Below are 26,501 nucleotides of genomic sequence, written 5' to 3'. Positions count from 1 at the left end.
CTTGCACTGCTTCTGTCTATTTATCCCCTTGCTTTTTGGCAGAAAAAGAAAACCTTCCTTCTAGACAACAGCTAAATTTTCCGCATGTACCCATTAAGCAAACATTTACTGAGCGCCAGTTACATCCATTTGGTCCCTTTCCTGATACCTCTTGGTACTCCGCACATACCTGGCATAAATACTGGGTGGACAAAGAAAGACAGTTGAGAAAATATGGTGGGCCAGACTGAACCCTGCCCTGTACCTCAGCTACTGTGCATTCTGTTCCCCAGTGAGAGCCCTTGGTGGACAGAGGACTGGGAAAGGCATGGTTCCTGGAATGCCACAGAAGGTTTATGTAAAGGCCTCAAGTCAGCCCTCACTACTCTTCAGTGGCTCCAAAGTGCGCCAGGGGGGCACTTCCTCCACTACCTCCTCTCCAAGTCAAAGGCGGCTTGTAACAATGCCATGAGGAAGGGATCTAAGCAAACATTCTCATGAATTTTTTTCTCCTCATCCAAAATGGGTTATAATAATCATAATAATAATGATACTAATGAAATAGTAGTTCCTGAATTTTGGCAGATATGTACAACAAAATTTCAAAACTATTCCTTTCATCAAGAGCTTCCTGCAGACCTATTACGTGTTACATGTCCTTTTGGTAAGTTCACCTCTAGGTGCAACCATGGAAAAGGCAATGGCACCCCACTCCCGTACTCTTGCCTGGAGAATCCCATGGACAGAGGAGCCTGGTAGGCTGCAGTCCATGGGGTCGAGAAGAGTCAGACACGACTGTGCGACTTCCCTTTCACTTTTCACTTTCGTGCTTTGGAGAAGGAAATGGCAACCCACTCCAGTGTTCTTGCCTGGAGAATCCCAGGGACGGGGAGCCTGGTGGGCTGCTGTCTATGGGGTCACACAGAGTCGGACACGACTGAAGCGACTTAGCAGCAGCAGCAGCAGGTGCAAATATGAACCAGAAGAAAACTGGTCCAAAGTAGCAGGGAAAGGGAGAACTATGGTGCTGCTAAGTCACTTCAGTCGTGTCTGACCCTGTGAGACCCCATAGACGGCAGCCCACCAGGCTACCCTGTCCCTGGGATTCTCCAGGCAAGAACACTGGAGTGGGTTGCCATTTCCTTCTTCAATGCATGAAAGTGAAAAGTGAAAGGGAAGTCGCTCAGTCATGTCCGACTCTTCGCGACCCCATGGACTGCAGCCCACCACGCTCCTCCGTCCATGGGATTTTCCAGGCAGGAGTACTGGAGTGGGGTGCCGTCACCTTCTCCCAGGGAGAACTATGGGGAACTGGTAATTCAGAAGCCAGGAAGACAGCTGACCTTTATAAGCAGGAAGGAGGCTGGAAGTGGCCTGCCCCATGTGTTTCCCAGTGCTTCCTCTAGTAAGTAGTTAAGGCCAGGACCTAAGGATAGGCTATACCTCACACAACGTCACCAGAGCCAAGGATTAAAGCTCTGACACGTTAGATCTACCAACTTCCACCATACCCTGGCTCTGTTAACCCTGGGTCAGCTAAGGAAAAGCTCAAACTCTTTGCTTTCCTAACCCTCCCTGTTTCTAAGAGCTAAACTCCCCTCTATAATCACCCATGCTTGGGGGTTGGGGGGTGGGTAGAAAAGAAGGGCAATCGGTAGGAAAGGGATGAACTCACCGGGTGGTCATGACAATCACCAAGACTTTTTGCTCCCATACCATAAGCCAGAAATCTCGGTAGGTATTCTCCAAAGGGCCTACAATGTAAGAACAAAACAAGGAACATAACCCTGGCAAGCACTTCTTTCCTCCTCAGGCTCTTCTGTTTTTTCCTAGATACTAACTCCAAAGCACATATGCTGGCTCCCTGCCTTTTTGACTACATCCCTGCTATTCAGGGAGGGGCTTGGGCAAGAAGCACCAGCATCATACGGGAGAGTGTCAGAAATGCACACTCTGCATTTGAACAAAATTCCCAGGTAAAGCTGTAGGTAGGCTACCACTTAAGAAGCACTGTTTTATAGCCTCTTATAGCCTCATCGTCAGGGCCTCAGCTACCACATCCAGCCTGACAGTGTCACCTGTGTACATGTCTCCAGCTGTTTTCACCCCGTCTAAGCCTTATAATCACCAGCTGCCTACCTAACCATTCCCCTCCCATGTGCCATCACCCGATATCCTCAGACCCTGGATGTCTGCAATCCAGTGTCCTTCAAAGTTAGTCTTCTCTCTATACTTTCTCAACTCTGTTAACAGTACTGCATTCTTAAATCATTCCATTTCAAAAAGTTGGAAATTCCAACTCTGACTCACTCATTTCTTTCATCTCCCAGAAGTAGCCACAAGTCCTAGATTATTTTTGCCTTTGGAATTTTTTGATTTTTATCTTTTTGTCTTCCTACCAAAATTCACTGTCACAAGGACTACATCATTTTTTTTCTAAGTTCCTATAATATCATTTTGGTTTACTTTTCTCAATAGGAATTTCTCTTCCAGTCTCTTCTGGATACCTCTGCCAGTTTTGCTTCATCACAATATAGACACACATGCTCACTTCTGACTTTTTTCATGCTCTCTGTTTCACCTCTACTGCCACTGACTTTCTACCCATTTTTTCTTCCCCCTTCTAGTTTTTTTGAGATATAGTCAGCCTGCAGCACTGTGTAAGTTTAAGGTATAGGAAGCATAACGATTTGACTTAAGTATATCATGACATGATTACCACAGAAAGTTTAGTGAACACCCATCATTTCACATAGATACAAAATTTAAAAAGAAAAAAAAAAACCCACTTTTTTCCTCATCATGAGGACTCAGGTTTTATTTTAACTTTGAGGTATAACACACAGCAGTGTTAATTACATTTATCACACTGCACATTGCATCCCCAGTACTTATTCAGCCTATACTGAATTTGTACCTCTGACTGTCTTCATCCAGTTTCCCCCTCCCCCAACCCCTGCCCCTCTAACCACAAATATGATCTCTTTTCCTATGAGTTTGTTTGTTTTGAAGTATAACTGGCCTACAACACTATGTTAGCTCCCAGTGCACAAGATGCTGATTCAGTATTCCTATGCACTGCAAAATGATCACCATGCCGCCCATTTTCAAGTGCTGCATGCATGCACGCTAAGTCGCTTGAGTCATGTCTGACTCTGTGCGACCCTATGGACTGTAGCCCGCCAGGCTCCTCTGTCCATGGGATTCTCCAGGCAAGAATACTGGAGTGGGTTGCCATGTCCTTCTCCATTCAAGTACTGCCTCTTCCCTAAATCTTTCTTTTAACATCACATTCTTTGTAGGGCTCCCTCTCCTCTCAGTTCTCGATGGCACAGCTGGATCAAAACAGCTTAACCATTTGATGTACATGGTCTTACATCAGGCATTTTACTTTGTGAGAAGCAATCATATCTCAGCCAAACATGGTGCTGAGGGCAAGGGCCGTGTCATCAACTTCCCCTTTTAGAGTTAGAACCTGTACAGGGCTGGGCACGCAGCAGGAACTTTGAAGATGCTTCAGAGCCAATAACTCCCTTTCAATCAAGTGAGTAATGGCTCAGGATAATTCCTTATACTTTTCCAGTGCCTTTTCCGCCTTTGCTTTCAAGGAAGCAGGGCAGAACCACGGGTTGATTTGGTCCTGGAAGTCTGCTAATTTTACTGCCATTTTTGCTCAAGTCTGTTAGGAAGCACAAACATTTTATGATACTAGAATTCCCTCTATGCAGAAGGGGACACTGCCAGAAGCATGTGAAGTCTTGAAAACAAGCTAAATGTTTAACAAGAGAGGATGTTAAATTATGGCATACCCCGAATTTTAGCAGTCCATAAAGGTGATACTGTAAGATCTGTATTTTTGCTATGGAAAGGTATTCACAAGATAACCATCAAAAGAAAAAAGAAATAATGTATAGAAAACGCCTGTTTTTTTAGGTATTTTATATGTCCACATCTATTTGTATGCACAGAATGAGGTTTAGAAGGAGATGCTGCAAAATGCCAGCACTTTCTCTGAGTCTCAGGGTTATGAGTGATTTTCATCTTCCTTTTCCACAACGGACATGGCATTACTATAGCATGCATGTCAAGAAGATAATAAAAACAGCCTTTCCCTACCTCTGACTCTTAGCCTTGTTTGCATCTCACTATTCTGCATCACAGTAGCTCTCACAGACTTTATTTTCTACATTTAAACCACGGGCAAAGCTGGTGTTGCCACACAGAGCACCTGACAATACCACTCAAGACTCAGGCTGGACAGAGAAGGGTCATAATTTCCTCAGAAGCATAAGAGAGAGATTTAGAAGGGAAAGTTATGCTTCCCCAGGTTAGATTCTTTAACAGTAGACATCTCTAAAGAAACAAAGTCAGCAGTTTATGCAGATGTGGGTGAAACAATCCACTAACCTGGCTTGTCTGTTTGAATCAAGCAGACATGTGCTCAAATCCTGGCTCTGCCACTTACTAGCTGTGTGATCCAAGGTCACTTAACCTTTTTGAGCTTCAGTTTGTTCATGGATTTATAAACCTTCCTTGCAGAGTCTCTATAATAATTAGATGGCAATTATATATCTATTATATTTAAAATAGATACTTTTATAAATAACAGTAGAACTATTATGAATAAAAATCAGAACACGGAATATAGCCAAGAAGGTTAACCAGATATATCAAACCAACCCATTTTCCAGTCCTAACAGTGCTGATGCCTTCTAAGTGATCAGTGCTGAACTCTCTCATACTTCTGGATGAGTTTCCTCTCCCAGACAGGGCCTTCAGAGCCAGCCTAAAGGATCCAATCCCTGCATAGCTAACAACTCTAGGAAGTGCATTTGCCGTCTAAACCAGAGAAAGGAGCACTCTGAGACCCCTAGAGCCAAACTTTACCCTCCAGAAGCCCACTCATGCCACAGATACCCTCCTCAACAAAGACATCTCCTTACTCTCAGGCAGATCACATCCTATTCTATACGTGCCAAAAATCTTTCCTGATAGTTCTCTTACTTCTTCCTAAGGTCTTAAAGGATGCTTTCTGGAGGTAGTAGTCCCCCCTAAGGAAAAGTAAGACTGTGACCATCAGACCAGTTAATAATGTACCAAAAATCCAAAGGCCCTTTTCCTTTTTATTCTCCCTCAATTTCTATTTTGAAAAATTTGAAACCTACAGAAAGTAAAAAAAAAAAAAAATAACCACAGCACAATGTATGCATACATTCTTTAGCTTGAAGGCTATCATTTTTAGCTATTATTTTACAAAGCCTTCTCTATATATACACAACACATATTTTCTTTTTTGCTATTTAAAAATGTGTTTCAGACATTATGACATTTCACTCCTAAATACCTGAACACGTATTTAGAAGAACATTCTCCATAGAACAATATCATTATCACACTGCAGCAATTACACATTAATACAACAATACTATCTAATATACAGTCTCCAACTGTGCCAATATTTTGTCCTTAAAAATTATTTTTCCAAATTGAGTTATGGATGACACACTGCCTTTGGTTATCAGTGACTCTTTAGTGTCCTTTAATCCCTCCCCCACTTTTTTTTCCCCAGGGCATTAACTTGAAAAAATCTAAGCCAGTTCTCCAGCAATGTTCCACAATCTGGATTTCTCAGGTTTGTTTCTCATGATCCGATTGATTCACTTAAAAACTGGCAACATACAACAAAGGTTACATTGTGTAGTTCTCATTGTATCAGAATAGGAGGCATATATCTGTTTCTCCATTATTGGTGATACTAAGTGTGATCGCTTGATTAAGGAGGTACCAGCCAGATCTCTTGCTGGCCATACTCCACAATGGTCAATGGCCCTTAAATCCATATGATGGCCTCTCTTATCCTCCTATGTTATGATTTCTTACCACTCTCTTTGAAGGAAACCTGGTATTCTTGAGATGGCAGAGAACAAGTCATTAATAGTACTAGGGCCCACAAGAGCATTAATAGAAACTCCATCTGAAATCCTCCTAGAGCCCAATACTTCACTGTCAGACTTAGCAAAGACTATCCATGTTAGAGGCTGGTGTACTCTGTAATGGTACACAGACCAGCGAAAGTCTCTTAAGCCAGCAACACCCATTCACAGGCTGAATTCTATCTCTGGGAAGTCCACTGCCATCCCTTTATGTCCTACTTGACATAAAGACAATCTCACTAGCCAGTCAATTCTGATGTCCATTCCCCTGGGTCTGCAACACTAAGACTCAATCCAAAAACTTGTAGAAATGTTGTGTGTTCAAATCTCTAGTTTATCTCTATGCAGTGAGTTTCCAGGCACATTTGATAAAGAAACTCTACACCTCTCATCTGCCTTCTTCAAGAACCCTCAATCTTTATGAAAGACCAAGATCTAGAGAAGGGAAAAGCTACCCACTCCAGTATTCTGGCCTAGAGAATTCCATGGACTATACAGTCCATGGGGTCGCAAAGAGTCAGACACGACTGAGTGACTTTCACTTTCACAAGATCTAAAGGCTGCAACATCACCACAAGTTACCATTTCCTTTAAAAATTATGCTATCCCCTGGTGCAAACAATCACAGGTAGATGATACAAAACCAATTTGTGAATGGCAGACTAACTTACCTTGTGTACCAATGTAAGCATTCTTCTGCTTGTAGCCATCCATGAAACTGGCATTGATGTAATCTGTCTAATGATAAAAAGGAAATATCATTGCAATTGTGTGGAATATACCAATTGGGTACGAAAATGATGTACTAGGTACATAAAACTCAAGGTATGGATTTTCTCTTCTTGTCAGGCAGTGAAGAAGTGAAAGGACCAATTCAAAACCTCACCTGCACAAATGTTACTGAAACAACTGGATATCCACATGCAGAAAAATCAAGCCTACCCTCTTACAGCATACACAAAAGCCTAACTCCAGGGAACTTCCTGGCAGTCCAGTGCTTAGAACTCTGAGCTGTCATTGCTGTGGGCATGGTTCAGTCCCTGGTCAAGGAATTAAGGTTCTGCAGGCTACACAGCACAGCCAAAACAAAACCTAACTCCAAATGGATTGCAGACCTAACATAAGAGCTAAAACTATAAAACTCGTAGAAGAAAACATAGTAATAAATGTTTGTGACCTTGGGTTAGGCAAAGCCTCCTTAGATACGACATCAAAAACACAAGCAACAGAAGAAAAACACAGATAAATCGAACTACAGTAAAATAGAAAACTTTTGTGCTTCAAAGGACACCATCAAGAAAGTGAAAAAACAACCCACAGAATGCACACATTTTATAAGGGATTTGTAGCTAGACTATATAAAGAATTCTCACAAATAAACAGTAAAAAGACAATTCAATTTTAAAATGGGCAAAGAATCAGAATAGCCATTTCGCCAAGAGAATATACAAATGGACAATGTGTACCTGAAAAGTTGCTCAACATCATTAGTTATCAGAGAAATGCAAATCAAATCCACAATGAGATACCACTTCACACCCACTAGAATCGCTACAGGTCAAAGATAATAACGAATATTGGCAAAGATGTGAAGAAACTGGAATCCTCATACATCACTAGTGGTAATATAAAATGGTGCAGTCACTTTAGAAAACAGTCTGACATTTCCTCAAAAGGTTAAAGCTACCATATGACCTGGCAATTCTAAACCCTAGGGAAATGAAAACATAGATCTACATAAAAAAAACTCATATACAAATATTCATAGCAGCATCATTCATAGTAGCCAAAAAATAGAAACAACTCAATTGTTTATCAGCTAATGGAATGGATAAATAAAATGTGGTGTAGGGATTTCCCTGGTGGTCCAGTGGTTAAGAATTCAGCTGCCAATGTAGGGGACCATGGGTTCGATCCCTGGTCTGGAAAGCTCCCACATGCCATGGGACAACTAAGTCCATGTGCCACAACCACTGAGCCCATGCTCCGCAACCAGAGAAACCACTGCAGCGAGAAGCCTGTGCACGGCAACTAGAGAGTAGCCCCTGCCTGCTGAAACTAGAGAAAGCCTGAGTGCAGCAACAAAGACCAGCACAACCAAAAATAAACAAATGAATAAATATTTTATAAGATGTGTATACACACACACACACACAATGGAATATTATTCAGCAATAAAAAAGAAATACTGATACATACTACAATATGAATGAACCTTGAAAACGTGCTAAGTGAGAGAAACCAGACATAAAGGGTCACATATTGCATGACTCTACGTAAGATGTCCACAAAAGGCCAAAAGAGTACACAAAGAGCAGATGTCCTTGGGGGAAATGGGGAGTGACTACCAAGGTGAGTTTCTTTTTTAGGTGATAAAAATGTTCTAAAGTTGATTGTGGTGACAGTTGCACAACTCAGAATATATTAAAAACCAATGATTTGTACACTTTAAAAGAGTGAACCGTATGGTGTGTGTATTATATCTCAGAAAAGCCGCTATTAAAAAAAAAAAAAAAAAGTCCCTTAGGACTACAGCACTGCAGCTCAAAACCAAACTCAGAAGGGAGGCAAGCCAAGCAACCTGAGCAGGAACATCCTGTCCACGTGGTGACACACAAAAGGCAAAGTGTGACTGGAGAAGGAAGAAAGTTACACCTCACACCTAGGACCATCAACAGCATGGGCCAAACACCCAGGCTCTGTTACTGCCTAAATTGACACAAAGCAAAAGCCACACACCTTCAGAAGAATCTCAATGAACAGTTCATGATGCACTCTCTTCTGCGGGCCTTCTCCCACCTCCCAATGTCCTCCGTCTATTTACATCATTAGCCATCAGGAAAATTAAATAGGCTTAAATTTTTATTGTTTTTATTCTACCTCCTCACAAGATCTCTGTCAACACTATTTAGTCCAAACTGATAAAAAAGCCAAACGGATGCAGCTACAGCCTCAAGTCACAATATAACTAGTTGAGAGTATCTAGCAGCTAGGATGGATGGATATTAGAGGATATGAAGGGTTACAGGGCAAAAGTAAAGATGTTTCAACAAGAAACTAGGGAAAATTCATACTCCACTCCAGTCTAAAGAGATCAAAACGACTCCCCATCAACCCTTTCGCCACTGGTTCCAACACTTGGAGAATAGTCTGAGCTGTCAGTACCCCCACAGCCACCCTCAGAAAACATCTCTGAGGAATTCCCTGAGTGGTCCAGTGATTAGGACCTAGGTCTTTCACTGATGTGAGCCGGGTTCAATCCCTGATCAGGGAACTAAGATCATGTAAGCTGCATGGCTCAACCACAAAAAGAAAACATCTCTATCTCACGGTCAAACCCATGTTATTTGGATGCATGTCCATTAGATAGTCAGTCTACCAACTTATCCTCCCACTGATTATTTAGTCAAGTTTCCTGCTCTTTTCTTCTCCCACAGCAACTGGTAGTGACCTCATACTATTAATACTAGTGCTCTACCCTGATTAGGACACCTTCACTAAGCTAATGAAACATGCAGTGGACCCAGCAAGCTAAAAGTCACATTCACCCCAACCAGGCCTCTTAATCCAGGCCTCACCCACAGTCAGCCAAAGCCCATCCTCTGTTCTGCCTGGCACACTCAGATGGGACCCTAAAGGGCCCATGTGAGAAGGCATAGAAAAGTACAAATGATTTAGCTGGTACATGTCAATCAACACTATTGTATAAGTAATATATAAGCTGTCACACTTGGAGTTACCTTCATGCTTTGAAAAGAAATGGCACTTCTTTAAAGGGGACTTATTTCTTTATAACTAAGGATACCAGTTTTTAGCATCCTTGTCTCTGAGAGCACTGGGAATTAAAACCAGCAATTTCAGAAGAATCATTAGATATTAAAAACTGAAAACGACCTCAGAGATAAAGTGCAGACTTGGGGGCAAACTGAAACAGCAGGAAGAACCAAAGCAGCACACACATTATGTTATGGGCCAGGTTCAATAGAAACATAATTCCAGGTATATATAAACCTGCTAAACAATTCACTAACAAACCTGAATCCTCCACTTACTGTGGAAAAAAGCCTCTACCAATATTTGTAGTATGGAGAGGGAGTATTAACTCAAGTGATGATCTTCAGATTAATTACACGATGACTAGAATAGTCTCCTGGTACACTGGGGTGGGTTCACTCATTCACTCACAAATAATTTACTGAATGTCTGATACATGATAGGCACTGTTCTAGGTCTTAGAGACAGAGCAGTCAACAAGACAGATGCGTTCAGATATCTCTGACTCTAGAGCCTCAATTCAACAAAGACAAAACTCAGTAATACTGATGAATTTGCCTTCAATCAGGCAGACTCTCAGCTAATACCACTGCACAAAAACCCTCTGTAAGGACCCTAGACAGGGTTATGAATTCAGTTTATGAATTGAAACAGTAGGATCAAAGAGATTAAAACCATGATCCCACGGTCCTGATTCATATATCATATATGCCCAAATATAAAGCAATCATCTTCCTAAGAATTATCCTCCAGAAACAAGAGGAGGGATATAACAAGTCCTTATACTGTGTGTGATGTTAAGGGGCACTATTTAAACTCCTTTAACTGTGAACAGGAAGCTCAATCAATGCTGTTTTTTGATGTATATAGAGGTCACCAGACAGAACTGTTGTATCAGAAGGAAAAAAAAGGAAATATAACACCTATTTAATTGCTGACCTCAAAATTCTAAGTTTTGGATGTCGCTGTAATCAAGTCATACTAAAGAGGACTTTAAAAAGAAGTAAGTGATTATGCTTTAGAGGATGCATGAGATACAGAATGAAAGAAAAGAAAAAACTGTGCTAATGTTATAGATTTTTTTTCTGATTTAGGATAAATTTTCCAGTGACAATATACTTAAAAAAAGAAATAAAAAGATGTGTTCTGGAAAACCGTGTTAGATTGACTCAAAAAGTAGCTCAAATAAGGACAGATGTATGTGAAGAGTCTGAATAACATTTTCACTAAATATCCCTACTAAACATATATGATTTTTAATATGTACAGATATGATTGAATCAATACTAAATAATATAGGCATTTGACCAATTCATCTCTTTTGTGCTCAGGTGCTCAGTCATGTCCGACTCTTTGCGACCCCATGAACTGTAGCCCACCAGGCTCCTCTGTCCATAGGGATTCTCCAGGCAACAATACTGAAGTGGGTTGCCATGCCCTCCTCCAGGGGATCTTCCCAACCCAGGGATCAAACACAGGTCTCCCGCATTCAGGCAGATTCTTTACCATCTGAGCCACCAGGGAAGTCCATGCATACACTAGTTGTCTAAAATTTTTGTCAGATCTTCTAGATGGAAAAATCAGAGGTCACTTATAATGAGTCCTCTGGTATTGATGCAATATATAACCTCACACCAGTAAGGTAGATGACATGTCTATGACTTTATAACTAAAGAGTAAAAGGAGAAATAATTTATTGAGTACCTACAGTAATATACCAGACTTTGGGCTATCAGCATGTACATCAAGTATTTCATTTAATTTCCACTTAATACTGTGAGATGGGCATAAAAGGACTTTCATATGGTAACAGACTAGTATGTAGTCTAAAACTCAAACTCTCTCTCTCTGGCTTAGAGTTCATGTTCTTTCTACTACAGTATTAGTAAGCTTCACTTTGGAAGAGGCTTACATTTCCCCCAGTGCTTCTGAAAGACATTTATCTTTCTACCTGAGTGTGGCCGCTTCGTTTTGTCAGCTTCACTCTAGTTTGGTCCAGGCAGGGTACATCCCCATAGCGGTTCTTCTCTAGGTTTCCTGGAGACCTGAAAGAGATGAAACGAACTGAAATAAAGAAACAACTACAAGAGTTGAAAATGGATGACAACGGGAGTGGAACTGAGGGTAAGGCGGGAGACTGCTATTTGTCATTCATTACTTTTTTTCTTTGGTATTATTTGATTCTGAAAAAGTCATCTGCATATATATTGATTAAAAGCAAAAAAGTTTTTACAAAGACCACACACATAAACTAATAGTCTATATTATTTATGGGTATGAATGTATATGTAAGGATATAAACATAATGATCTGGAAGGAAACATACCACATGACTACTTCTGAGTGAGAATTGATGGTGACGATTAGAAGAGATTTCAACTTTACAATTAACTCTTTCTTTTATATAAAAAGATAAAGCAAATACAACAAAATACTAAAAACTGCCAGTTATTAATTCTTGATGGTAAGAAATAGTTGTTAGTAAGGTTATACTCTTAGAGGAATCTTCCCACACAAAGAAACCCAGCTGATATTTTAAAAAGTTCCAAGAACAATTTAACAGAAGAAGGAATACTCTTTTCGACCAATGGTGCTGGAACAATTAGATATCTATAGGGAAAAAATCTGAACACCAAACTAAACCTTACACAAAAAATTAATTCAAAATGGATCACAAATTTAAGTTAAATGTAAAACATAAACTATAAAAATTTAAGGGAAAAAAGTAGAAAAATCTTTGGATTCTAAGGCAAAGCAATGTGTTCTTAGGCTTGACATCAAGAGTATGAGCCATAGAGGAAAAAATGATTAAAGGAACTTCATCAAAATAAACTTCTGCTTCACAAGAGAACCAGAAAAGAAAAAAAGAAAGAAAAGCTACAGACTGAAAGAAAATATTTTCAAACTATGCATCCAACAAAGAACCAGTACCTAGAACATAAAGAACTCTCAAGTATCAAGAGTTTAAAAAAAAAAAAAATCCAAATAGAAAATGGGCAAAAGACATTTTTACAAAGAGGATATACAGATGGCAAATAAGTACATGAAAAAATGTTCAATAACATTAGCTAGTAGAAAAAGGTAAATTAAGACCACAATTTTAATTTTAACTTAGAGGTATCACTACATACCTATCAGAACAGCCAAAATAAAAAAAAAAAAAAAGTGACAACACTGAACACTGGTGAGGATGCAAAGAAAATGGATCACTCTGGGACTTCCCTGGTAGTCCAGTGGCTAAGACTCCGAGCTCCCAACGCAGGTGGCCCGGGTTTGGTCCCTGGTCAGGGAACTGAAGCCCACATGCTGCAACTAAGAATCCCATATGCCACAATGACGGTCAGAGACCCAGCAGAGTCAAAAAAAGAACTAATACATATTTTAAAAAAAGAAACAGCCCATTCATATATTGCTGGGGGGAAATGCAGAAGAATATAGCCACTCTGGAAAACAGCTGGACAGTTTTTCATAAAACTAAACACTTAATTAACATATAACCTAGCAATTCCACCCTTAGCCATTTATCCCAGAGAAACAGAAACTTATTTTTACACAAAACCTAGACATGAATGTTCACAGCAGCTTTACTCGTAATAGCTAGAACTGGAAACAACCCAGATGTCCTTCAACAGGTAAGTGGTTAACTGGTTAACAGTTTACACTGTGGTTCATTCATATCATGGAATATTATTCAGCAATAAAAAGGAACAAACTTGATACAAATAACAACTTGGGTGAAACTCCAGAGAATTATACTGAGTGAAAAAAGGCAATCCCAAAAGTCTATATACAGTATGATTCCATCTATATAATAACATTCTTGAGATGACAAAATCATAGTAATGGAAAACTGATTAGTAGTTACAGGGGTGGGGGATGGGGAGGGACAGAATGGAGAGGTATATGGCTATGGAATTCTGTATCTTGACTGTGCTTTTGTATACACAAACCTACCTGAGTGATAAAAATTGCAAAGAACTAAATACACAAACACACAAACAAAAACTGGGGAAATCTGAATAAGATTGGTGGACCTGCAGTGTGGAAGACCTGGGTTCAATCCCTGGGTTGGGAAGATCTCCAACCCTAACCCACTCCACTATTCTGGCCTGGAGAATTCCACGGACTGTACAGTCCATGGGGTTGCAAAGAGTCAGACACGACTGAGCAACTTTCACTTACTTACTTATCAATATCCCAGTTGTGATACTATACAAAGCTTCTGGAAAATGTTACCATGGGATAGGTGTGGAAAGGGTATACATGATCTTTGAATCTATAATTTTCTCATAATAAAAATTAAATTTTTATTTATTAAAAAAAATCCTTTGAAAGAATGAGGGGAAAAAAAAGGTAAAGTCTCACAGTCCGTGGGCATCCTGGACCGCAGTGAATACTCTTGATACCTACTTCTTAAACTAGAATTCCAAGGAAAACAGTTTGTTGTGTGTAAGTAGTTCTACTGGAACTGGGGGTGAGACACAGGCCTGAAGATGTTGAGTGTTCTGGTTTCCAGCTCCTGAAGTAGGATGTTTTCATTCATTCAATAAATAAAGAGGCAAGACTGGGAATCCTTCCATAACATCGGGATATATTCTCTGATTATAACATGATAGCTGACTTGGAGATGCAAAGAGGACAATCCAAACACACATTTTTAATGTGGTGAAGGGGAACCATGGTAGAAATGACACCTTAAGGCCCCTTCAGTAGAAGCACCAGAGCAGAGTCAGGAATTCCCAGAACAAGGGTACACCCTCTGCTCTGGCTGGGAAAAGGACTGGACACATATAGGGGTCTAGAACCGGTAGGGAAGAACATTCTCCCCACATGATACATGTTCTGCTTTCTCTCTTTTTCCCTTATTTTTCTTTGCATTCTTGTTTTATTGATTTTTTTTTTTCTCAATTGCTTCTTCTCTCTTACCTTCCTTATCTGTTTCCTAACTGGTTATTTTTCTCTTTCTTTTTCCTTCTCTCTCTTTCCTCACTCTTTGCATATTTTTTTTTTACAGCACACTGACTAAGCTGGAGAGGAATTACAAGGGGAGAGAGGTACTCACAGATCCCTAAAACATTTAAGCTATAAAATAATCAGTGGATATCAGCGAGTCTAACATAAAATATTACAAACAGGAAAACTGAGGTACAGAGTAGGGAAATAACTTGGGTAAGTCACAGAGGATATTTTTGGCTAAGCTGGAACTTGAGCCTAAGACCCACTGGAGACAGCTTCCTTAATTTTTAACAAACAGATCTCAAAACTTGGAGGAAAAGAAGTTTTTGCTGCAGCCAATGAAAACATGTTAGGATAAATGACAGCAGCAGTAAGAGAAATGATCAGTGCTCTACTGCCAACAAGAGTTATCAAGTAGTTACAAACCAGTTATAGAATTTAGGTAGAAGGAAAATCCCACAGGCTAAATTCCTAAGAGGCAACTCTTCTCTCTTACTGACTGTGTGTTATTTTAAATGGACCAGTACTCCTCCTCAGAAAGTAATGTAACACCATAAATGCTCTAGGCAGAAGCTGCCCAAAAGCAAGGACCAGAGATCACACTTAGAACAAGAATCAACAGCCTACCTTTTGGGCCTCTACTTTTTTTTTTTCCCTAAAAGCACTTGCATATCAGGAACACATCAAAAAATGCATCCTTTAGTACACAGTTTCTCCATTGTTACCAAAGACCTTCAGAAACTTCACAGCGTATGCTGCTGGCAACAAGCGCCAACAGGTGCCTCTTTCTGGATGAGAGAAATGATGATCTAAGTGAAAGTGGTGCTCCTTAACCTAAGGAAGAGCCTCTCTTAAGGATGTGAGGTGTGGAAGGTGTACTAACACGTGTCACAAGCATCTTGGAAAGTGATTGCTGGCCCAAACCTTTCCTACTTACATGGAACAGTGGAAAGTACCAACTGGGTTCTCACGACGGATGTCTTCGTACTCCTCGTATATACCCCGCTTCTGCCTGGTGCTAACATAGTCCATCAACTCCTGGATGGTCATGGCTTGGGGGTCTGGGACATGCACTGAGTCCCAGTCTAAGGCCGGAGGGAGGGAGAACAGGATGATCTCATCGAAGGGATCTGGGTGGCCATTCATCTGGGATAGAAACTGGAAATTCCAAGTGGCGAGGTCAATTTTGACATATCCACCCAGGTTTTCCGGGAGGCACTCTCTGGGCAGGTGCTGGGTGACCTCAGACGTCTTCAATATCTGAATCTGGAAAGTAAGAGAGAACCACGTGAGTCTGTGGGGAGGGAGGGGCATACAGACAGTGAAGGTAAAGAACCAAAGTACTTCAGAGAATGAGATGAGATTGGCTTGAAACATGTGGTATACTTAGAAAAGACGTAAATGCAGTTTCATCTGTTTAACATTGAAATCCTAGGAATTTCCCAGGAAAGGTTTGATTTTCCACAATGTATACCAAATTCATTCCTGGAATTAGGGGCCCTGTTATAAACATAAAGGTAGGTATAGAGAACCAAGGCTTTATACTATATACAAGGCTTTCCAGTTCCATCTCACATGGGTCCTGGCCTTTTTGACTACCAAGAATGCATAGAAAGTGGTGGTTTCTGTCAACCCCATACTAAGGTAACCAATTCTAAGCTAACTTGTCCTTTACTCACAGCTTGGTATGGATGTTCTCAAAAATAGATTTCTAAATGAGAGCAAGATAAGACTAGCCACCCAGAGGCAGGGAAGCCCAGGAAAAATGCTAGAGAACTATAATACTCAATTCCTCTCTTTGCTGCCATAGTGGACACAGCCATATTGGAGCAAATTAGCCTAGTTCGTTCCTTTTGAAATCTGTGTGGAATGGGATGTTTGCCTTGCTTGCTGCTGCTGCTTCCTGGAATGCTGTCTTTTTCTCTATGGCCTCTTCAAGGACCAGCTTATGGCTCACCTCTTTTGTGAAGCCTTCCCTGACTGTCTGAGGCAATATTCTCCTCTGTGTTCCCGTCGAGCCACAGTCCTCTGAACATGTCTTGTCCCCTTTCACAACCATGAACTCCACAGGAGTAACGGCTATGGCACTCCAGTTTTAATTCCTAAGGCTCAGCACCTGAACTGTAAAGGTGCTCAATATATTTTGAGCTTATACATGCATGTATATACACTTGTATAAAATTCAAGTGTTAAGAACTCACCCAAGGAGTCCTCTCAAAGAGTCACCTGGGAGAGTACCTCTCCTACTCTGGGGTCACTAAGTCCCTAAGCTTCTACAAAACCAACTGTCTTTAGTTTTTTCCCTCCAACCCAAGTTGCCTCAGCTACAAAGATCTGAATTGTTAGTATTCATATAATCTCATATTCTTTTTAAAAAAAAATCCTCTGACAATATTTTACATTATTATCTTATTCTAGTATATCAATGTTTCCTATACCCTTTCTTTTAAGGGTAAGAAATGAATGAGTGAATGACTAAAACCATAATCTTTGTGTCATGGAATATTCGGGGAATGATAATAGAATTAAGATGATATTAGACAACACTTTTGAAGTTAGGAAGCAACAAGCTGTTTTATGAGAAAATGCCAGGAGTAAAAAGAGTCTGAGATTTTCCTTTACCACCCTGGTGGTCAAAGGGACCGAGTGATACTTCCAGTTGAACAAAATCAAATACCAGCTCAGCTGATGTAATTATATTAGAAGCTGTACAAATCTAAATTTGGGAAGTGGTAGCTATCTCTAAGTTACGCATGGGACACATTTCTTCGATACTAGCTGCATGCAAGGTTCTATATCGAGGGGAAGTGCCCAAATTATGTCAAGGTACAAACTTCAAGGAACTTGTAGTACAGTCAAAAAGGCAGCTTGTACAGAGCTGAGTAAAGAATAAAGCAGAAAATGTAAGTGAACACACTAACAGAAGCAGGAAGAGAGACAAGCCAGGAAGGTTTTGAAGGTAGAGAATTAACTGGCAAGTTTCAACAGCAGAGATGGAACTGTACCTATCCAACCTCCAAATAATAAAGTTAGCTTGCCTTACCCTCTCCCGAACTTTATCCTTCAGAAGGAGGCTGATGATGGAATAGGGCACTCGGAACCATATGGGTGCTCCCACAATCAGCACTTTCTTCAAACGAGCTGGAAAAGCTCCCTGTGGAGAATACATGTGTGTGTTAGTCACTCAGTCGTGTCTGACTCTCTGTGACCCCATGGACTACAGCCTGCCAGGCTCCTCTGTCCACAGAATTCTCTCAGCAGAAATACTGGAGTGGGTTGCCATTCCCTTCTCCAGGGGATCTTCCTAACCCAGGGATCAAACCCGGGTCTCCTGCACTGCAGGCAGATTACCGTCTGAGCCACCAGGGAAGCCCTGTGGAGAACACATACAAGGATTTAATACACCAATTAGGGCACTTCAACAGTGCCTAGTGGGACCTTTGATTATTTAAATCCAAAATTTAGGTTTTCTGCTCTTTTCACCATTCTTACCCAGCAGGGGGAGTCTACAGCCTAATTCAGATTTCACTTAGTGGCTAGAGAAAAAGTAGTTAAAAAGAAAGAAATGAAAGCAACCTAAAAGTCCATCAACAGAGGAATGGATAAAGATGTGGTACATGTATACAATGGAATATCACTCGGCCATTAAAAAGAACAAAACAATGCCATTTGCAGCAACATGGGTGGACCAAGAGACTCTCATACTGAGTGAGTCAGACACAAATATACCACTTATATGTGGAATCTTAAAAAAAAAAAAGGGTACAAAGAAACTTATTCCCAAAACCGAAGTAGAGCCACAGATATAGAAAACAAACTAATGGTTACTAGGGGGTAAGGGTAGGGGAGGGATAAATTGGGAGGTTGGGATTGACATAAACACAATCCTATATATAAAACATGTAACTGATTCACTTTGCTGTACACCTGAAACTAACACAGCATTATAAGTCAACTACAGTTCAATAAAGTTCAAAAAAAGAAATTAAAAGCTGATTTACCGTTCAAAGTAATCATATTATGGAGACATAGATGGGGGCAAAAGTTCAGCCTGGGACACCTAAGAATTATAGGTGCGTATGTTGGAATCCACACATTGAAATGCATGAGCTTTGAGTTATTTGATCTGGATCCATTTAATGCCTGAGAACGACTTCAGAACTTTTGGTTACATTAGTAAGTAAGATATACCCTAAAGATTCTCAAGTCTCCCTGCAGATCTGAAAGAGGAATCTCAAAGGAAACAGATGAGTATCTCCTTACCTTTTTTTTCTGGGATTATATTCCCTTGATCAAGTGAGTTCTCTATGATTTTTATTGTCAGTACAACACCACATTTTCAAAGAAACTCTTATTTGTAAAACAAATAAACAAACTAAAAAAGTAATAATATTATGTTCTTGTCAATATAAGCTTTATAGATCAAAACTACTCTGACTTTTCTTGTCAGCATAAATGTATACATCCTTATGTTTTAATTATTAAAACTTTAAGGAACAATTAGATCACAAATAAAATGAACATGAAACATTTCTCATAATCTTTCCTTTATATTGATATCTGTGTGTTTATAATCATTTTTGACTCATCTCTTCATCTATTTATATATTCATTCATTCAGTCAAACAATATGATCTCCTGGGCATGAGGACAAATGAGGTCTAAAAGAAAGGAGACACCCTGATCTGCACAAGGCATAGAACTAAATATTATTTCTTTTTAAGCCACAGCTCTTTGTTTCATTTAGTTTCTCAACACTCCAGTCCTGCTCATAGGCAGGGATAATGAGTAATACTGTACTTCTCCTGGGAAGAAATTATTCCCAGCTTTATAATAGTATTTTAAAGTACTGTAATAGCATTTTAAAATATGAAAAATATGAGAAAATCAGCCACCCTATAAATACTAATCACCATAAAAGTATAATGGTAAAAAGACTCTGGTTTATAATAGTATTTGTACACAAAAGCACCATCTCTCTCCCTGTATGATACTGGTCTTACAAAAAAGATGATTTATCCTTGGAGTTTACTATGTTTATACATATATACATGTACATTTTTTAGCCTAAGAATATACATCATAAGAAACATGTAAGACACGTAGTTTTTAAATTTTATTGAAAGACATAACAAAAGACTTTAAAAAATCCATAAAACAAAGCATTCCTGGATAGGTGAAGATGAGGCTGTAAAGTCAATTCTCCTTAAACTAATTCATTATATCCAAATTAAATCCTAAAGTGTCTTATCTACCAGAACTTGACTGAATGACTCTAATGTTCATCTAATCAAAAGATGATGATTTTTTAAAAGCATTTTCTCAACAGATTTATAATTTTGAAAAAGTGATTACCTCTGTGGAATGGCACTGGGGTGTATGAAGGAGGGGTTAGAGACTTTTCCTTGAATTACCTTTTTTGTTTGTTTTTATAATTTAAAAAAAGGTATAAAGTTTGTTTTTAGTATGCATGTTATATACCAGTAAAAATTTAAGTAAAAGCACACACAAGTGCATGTAAAAGAACAAAAGTGTAAAAATAGAACAATTTTTAGAAATAAAAGAATATAGGGAAGCTTATCCTATAAACTGTTAAACTTCATTATAAGGCTACAATAAATTTAAAAAGTGAGTATGTTGGTCTGGATGCCTAGATCAATAGAACAGGGAGTCTAGAAATAGACACACTTACCATATGGAAATTTAGTGTAAGATAAAGGTGTTATCCGAAGTAAGTAGGGAAAAAAGTGTATTAGTTAACAAATATCACCAAGACAGTTATTTGAAAACAAATTATTTTGTCCATAATATTATGTACTATGCATATTATTAAATGTAAAATATGTAATACAGTATATTAAAACTGTAATGAAAAATTGAGAAAACATAGTACTATATGACGAGACATAGTCATATTGAGCAAATTATAAACTGCAAAAATGCTGGTAACACATACTTAATAATATTCCTAATATTCTTAATAACAAATCTTGCAAATTAATGAGACAAACACTTCAACAGAAAAATGGGTAGAATATATAAGCAGAAAAAATTTTTTAAAGAAACACTGATGTTAAATGTGAAAATAAGTTAAAGTTCATCAGTAATAAAAAAACACCAAATAAAGACATGAATATAATTAAAATCCAAATAATAAATGATGATGAGAATCTAGCAAACAAGGATGCTGATGGGAGTATAAATCTGAACTAAGGTTTTAGAGGACTATTTGGCAATATTTAGCAAATTTTAAATGTGCCTACCTTTTGACCATAAATATCTGCTTACAGAAATTTATCCTGAGGAAATAATTCACCAAATATACAAAAATAAATGTAAAACAATGTTCACTGAAACCTTTATAACAACATAAAAAAATAGAATAAACTTCATTTTTTCTGCTTGGTATATCAACAACAGGAACACTTTTTGCAAGGGACTTCTCTGGTGTTCCCAGTGGTTAAGAATCTGCCTGACAATGCAGGCAGTGCTGCTAAGTCACTTCAATGGTGTCTGACTCTTTGTGACCCCATGGACTGTAGTCCACCAGGTTCCTCTATCCATGAGATTCTCAAGGCAAGAATACTGGAGTGGGTTGCCATGCCCTTGTCCAGGGGATCTTTCCAACCCAGGGATCGAACTGATGTCTCATTATGTCTCCTGCATTAGCAACCGGGTTCTTTACCACTAGCGCCACCTGGGAAGCCAGCCAATGAAGGGGGACATGGGTTCAATCCCTGGTCCGGGAAGATCCCACATTCTGTGGAGCAGTTAAGCCTAGGTGTCACAACTAGTGAGCCTATGTGCCCCAAATACTGAAGCCCCCCAGGCCCTAGAGCCTGCGCTCTGCAACAAGAGAAGTCACACAATGAGAAGCCCACACACCACAAAAAAGAGCAGCCCCCACTTGCTGCAACTAGAGAAAGCCCACGCAGCAGTGAAGACCCAGCACAGAAAAAAACAAAAGTTGTGCAGCCATTTAAAAAAGTGAGGGAAAAAATGAGCTCAGAGCTATACGTACTGACATATAGACGACAAAGATACATTGTTAAGTAAAAAAATGGCAAATTACAACTGCTGAATATAATATGCCATACTTGTAAAGAAAAGTAATTATCCTCATCCCATATGTATGTATACCTACATACACATGTACACATTTTAAAAGCTTGGACCTTGGACATACATACCCTAAGTTCTTTATACTGATAATTTTCAAGGGGTGGAATTATAAGTAATAGCTCTGTACTTATTGGAGAAGGCAATGGCAACCCACTCCAGTACTCCTGCCTGGAGAATCCCATGGATGGAGGAGCCTGGTAGGCTGCAGTCCATGGGGTCGCTGGGAGTCGGACACGACTGAGTGACTTCACTTTGACTTTTCACTTTCATGCATTGGAGAAGGAAATGGCAACCCACTCCAGTGTTCTTGCCTGGAGAATCCCAGGGATGGGGGAGCCTGGTGGGCTACTGTCTATGGGGTCGCACAGAGTCGGAGACGACTGAAGCGACTTAGCAGCAGCAGCAGCTGTACTTATTAGCTGTATTACCTTCAGCAAGTTCTTGTATTTTCTAGGCCTAAGTTTCTAGATCTATAAAATGGGTACAATAATAGTAATAGCCATCACAACTCACGGGAATGATATTAGGATTAATTGAGGATTAAATGATATCAGGATTAATTAATTTAAACATGAAGTTAGAACTGTATTCAAAACATTCAGTAAGTGTTAACAAATATTACTTTATAAGTGCCAGCATTAATAAATTTTCTGAACATTCATGTACTTTTAGTCATGTATTTCTCTTTTTTTTAACTCACTCATTTATTTTTACTGTCGGCTGCACTTCATCTTCTTTGCTGCAGCGTGCGGGCTTTCTCTCATTGCAGCAAGTAGGGCTACTCTCCAGTTGTGATGCGCGGGATCTAGAGCGCTGCCAGTAGCCGTGGTGCACGGGCTCAGTTTCCCCACAGCATGTGCAATCCTCCTGAACCAGGGATCGAACCTGTGTGCCCTGCATTAGCCGGCAGACTCTTAACCACTGGACCACCAGGAAGTCCCAGTCATGTGTTTCATAATCAGAAAAATAAACATTTATTCTTTGGGCTAGACAAATTCCACATTGTCTAGTAAAGGTAAATTTCACACTGCATGGTTTAAATGGTTCATCTAAAACAATAGTTAAGAGTCCATATGATGGCTACTAAAATAGGTTATGACATTTTAAAATTTAAAACAAGGATTACTCCTAAGAAAGTTACCAAGATGGGGAAAATCTATTCAGAGCAACTTACGAAGTCATAGATTATTTATACTTTTATTCTAGTGTCACAGTAACTATTGGAAATTAATTCACACTGAATAGAAATCTAAAGTGTGAGACTGTGCATTAAAGACAAACTTCTATTTATAACTTTCACAAGAATGAGGATGGTAGGGGACTGCATTTAAAATTTTATCTATTCCCAATGATGGAGCAACAAGTCACTAAAGAGAACATATAGATATATGGATTTTAAAGCAACCAAACTTTTATTTCATTGTTTGAATTTATATAACAAAACATCTACAGTATTTTTATTATTTTGCAGCAAATAAAGGAGGACATACAAACAGCAAAAAAACATTTGAAGAAAAAGATATCATGTTTTTAAGGAGTTCAAACAACAAAAAAAGGATACTATTATTTTAAAATTCTATATTCAAAAAAGGAGAAAAATTATAGAATTCAGTAGTGGGACAGTTAAAGGAAACAGATACTCTTATTTGTTGGTGACAATGTATATTTCTTTTCCATTTTTATCAAGGGTAACCTAGTGATGTATAAGAGAGACACAAGAATATTCATAATCTTTAGCCAAATAATCCAACTCTCAGAAATATCTTCTTAAAATAAGTTAAGAGAAAGAGTGAAAATAATCATAATAGTATTATTAAACCTGAAAACAATCTGAGTAATACAGAAAGGTGGTTAGATAGTTAAAGTGTCTATGATATATTAACTTACCAAGTTATTGTGACTCTATTAAAACTGATAAGTAAAAGGCCTATGTTGTGGAAAGGAGAGGCTATTTAGTATGCAGAACTGGAAAAAAAAAATAGCTATCCATATGGAAAAAAAGTCAGATTCCTACATCTCATACCATATTCGAAAATCAACTCCAGATGGATTAAGGTCTTAAATGACAAAAACAAAATTTTAAACTTTTGAAAGAAAATAGTTCCTCAAAAAATTAAATGTAGAATCACCATATGATCTAACAATTCCACATGTAGGCATACACACCGAAGAATTGAAAGCAAGGACTCAAACAGATGCTGTAACACCAGTGTCCACAGCAGCATCGTTCACAATAGCCAAAGCGTGGAAACAACCCAACTGTCATTTGACAAATGAATGGATTAACAACACAAGGTATATACATATGATAGAATATTATTCAGCCTTAAGAAGGAATGAAATTCTGATACATGCTCCAATACAGATGAATCTTTAAAATATCAGGCTAAGTGAAATAAAACAGACACAAAGGGCAAATATTGCATGACTCCATTTACATGAGGACCTAGAATAGGCAAATTCATAGAGACAGAAAGTAGAAGAGAGGTCACCGGGGACTGTGGGGGCAGAGTGGGGATATACTGTTTAATGAGCACTGAGTTTCTGTGTGGGATGATGAACAGTTCTGAAAATGGATAGTGGTAAAGGGTTACATTGTGAATGTACTTAATGCTACTGAACTGTACACTCAAAATTGTTAACAACAGTAACCATAAGATTGTGTATAAGTGTGTATTTTATCACAATAAAAAATTAATGCATATGGTGCAATCAGTGGTAGAGCAGTAAAAAAATAAATATTTAATATTATTTTTCTGACTTTAGAATAGGGAAGGACTTATGATGCAAAATGTATTAAGCAGAAATTAAACACAGACACATTTAACCATATTAAAATGAAGAACTTTTGTTAGTCAAAAGGACTCTACAAAAAGTGAAAAAGCAAGCTATAAACTGAGTATATGTGTGTATATGTACATACATGTGTATGTATGTATATAGATGTGTATGTATGTACATATACAAGTGTGTGTGTGTGTTAGTTGCTCAGTTGTGTCTGACTCTTTGCGACCCCATAGCCTGTAGCCCACCAGGCGCCTCTATCCATGAGATTCTCCAGGCAAGAATACTGGAGTGGGTTGCCATGCCTTCGTCCAGGGGATGTTTCCGACCCAGGGATTAAACCCGGGTATCCTGCATTGCAGGCAGATTCTTTACCCTCTGAGCTACCAGAGAAGCCTGACATACACACAAAGAGATTAGTACTAATACATAAACAACTACATAAATGGATGATAGGAAAATGGGTAAAAGTCATAAATAGGCACTGTGCAGAAGAAAACATAAATGGCCAATAAATATATGAAGAGATACTTAATCTCACTAATAAAAGAGATTTTGAGTTATATCACAAGATACCATTTTATACCTGTTGATTGGGAAAAATTAAGAAGTACAACATTATCATGTATTGGAAAGGATGTGGAAAATTTACACATAGCAGGTAGGCACAACCATTTTGGAAAACAATTAAACACTATCTTATAAAACTGAATCTTCCCAGGCCTTATGACCCAGTAACTCTACTCCTAGATGTATACTCTAGAGCATTTTCAGTGGGGGTGGTATCGCCCCCAGAGGGTGAAATTAGTTCTGAGAAGACTGGGAATGGGAAAAATGGTCCAAACATACCTGCTCTCTTTGCACACAAAGCACAGATACACATTCTGCCTTAGAGATACTCTCCCACACACTCACCAGAAGACATGTATAAGAATGTTCGCGGCAGCACTGTTTCTAATATTAATAGCAAAAATCATAAAACCACCCAAGGAGCCATCAATAGAAGTGGATAAACAAAATGGTATATTCACCAATGGATGAGGAATTAAAAGGCATGAATCCTTCAACCATCAATTAAAAAGGAATGAATATCAGCTACAAACCACACTAGCAATTTTAGCAACACAGTGATGAGTGTAAAAATGTAAGTCCCAGTGAACAACATGCATTATAATATTCTCTTTCTATAATTTCTGCTGTAAAGCTGTAGTAGTAAATGAACACTTCTAAACATCCAGTTCCACAATACTCCCAAGTGAGGTACTAGAACAAAGACTACACAGACTCCTGGGTGAATGTTTTTCCCACTGCAGGTTGTCATGCATCGGGTCCTGAAATCAATTTAGTAAGTCACGACTAACACTTTAGAAATATGATATAGAATAGAATAATCAAAATGACTATACAGAGCAAAGGTAAAGTTTGTTTTATGAAACATTTTTGTTTTATAAATATGTACACAAAGATCTATACACCTATATCCTTGGGTTCTGAAATCTAAACATCTCTGAAACCACTGGTTTCTATTGTTAGTTTGGTGCAAAAATCCATGCGACAGCAAACTCTGACCTGAAATTTCACAGGTTATTTATGACCTTTGTTCTTCTCCACTCATTATGAATAATACATTTCATTGCAGAAATACTTGATACTAGAGAGACATACATACCACATTATCTTTTAAAGTTCAAAATATTACATAACACTCTGGACCTAAGAGTTTGAGATAAGAGAATAAGAAACTATCTCTGTATATAACTTTATATGTATGTGTAGACTTAGTGTACATATACCTTTGTGAACTAAATTGCAATGGAAAACATGGTTCCGACTAGACTAAAACAAAAAGTCTGAAAATCACTGGCTAGGTTACATTTTTCACAGACAATGACCATCCCTAACCTTCATTAATTTTTATTCTATAAAACTCCAAGAAAGAGACATTCCATCTTT

At 38.7% G+C, this 26,501-nt stretch overlaps 1 protein-coding gene across 3 annotated transcripts in view; it reads right to left on the bottom strand.

Moving 5' to 3' along the window:
* The window catches only part of PTPN9 (protein tyrosine phosphatase non-receptor type 9), a 69,634-nt gene that overhangs the window by 2,538 nt on the left and 40,595 nt on the right, over positions 1-26,501 (bottom strand). For all 3 annotated transcript variants that reach the window (XM_019983752.2, XM_070775361.1, XM_070775362.1), the window contains exons 6-10: positions 17,686-17,796; positions 15,580-15,908; positions 11,638-11,731; positions 6,584-6,650; positions 1,655-1,733 (exon numbers count right to left, since the gene is read on the bottom strand). In XM_019983752.2, the coding sequence (XP_019839311.2) occupies positions 1,655-1,733; positions 6,584-6,650; positions 11,638-11,731; positions 15,580-15,908; positions 17,686-17,796 (680 nt within the window). The remainder of the gene's footprint in view (positions 1-1,654; positions 1,734-6,583; positions 6,651-11,637; positions 11,732-15,579; positions 15,909-17,685; positions 17,797-26,501) is intronic.

The sequence above is a fragment of the Bos indicus genome, chromosome 21, assembly GCF_029378745.1.
Source record: "Bos indicus isolate NIAB-ARS_2022 breed Sahiwal x Tharparkar chromosome 21, NIAB-ARS_B.indTharparkar_mat_pri_1.0, whole genome shotgun sequence".
In the NCBI taxonomy this organism is placed as follows: Eukaryota; Metazoa; Chordata; class Mammalia; order Artiodactyla; family Bovidae; genus Bos; species Bos indicus.
Note: the sequence above shows the minus strand (reverse complement) of the source record. Positions and strands in the feature narration are given on the sequence as shown.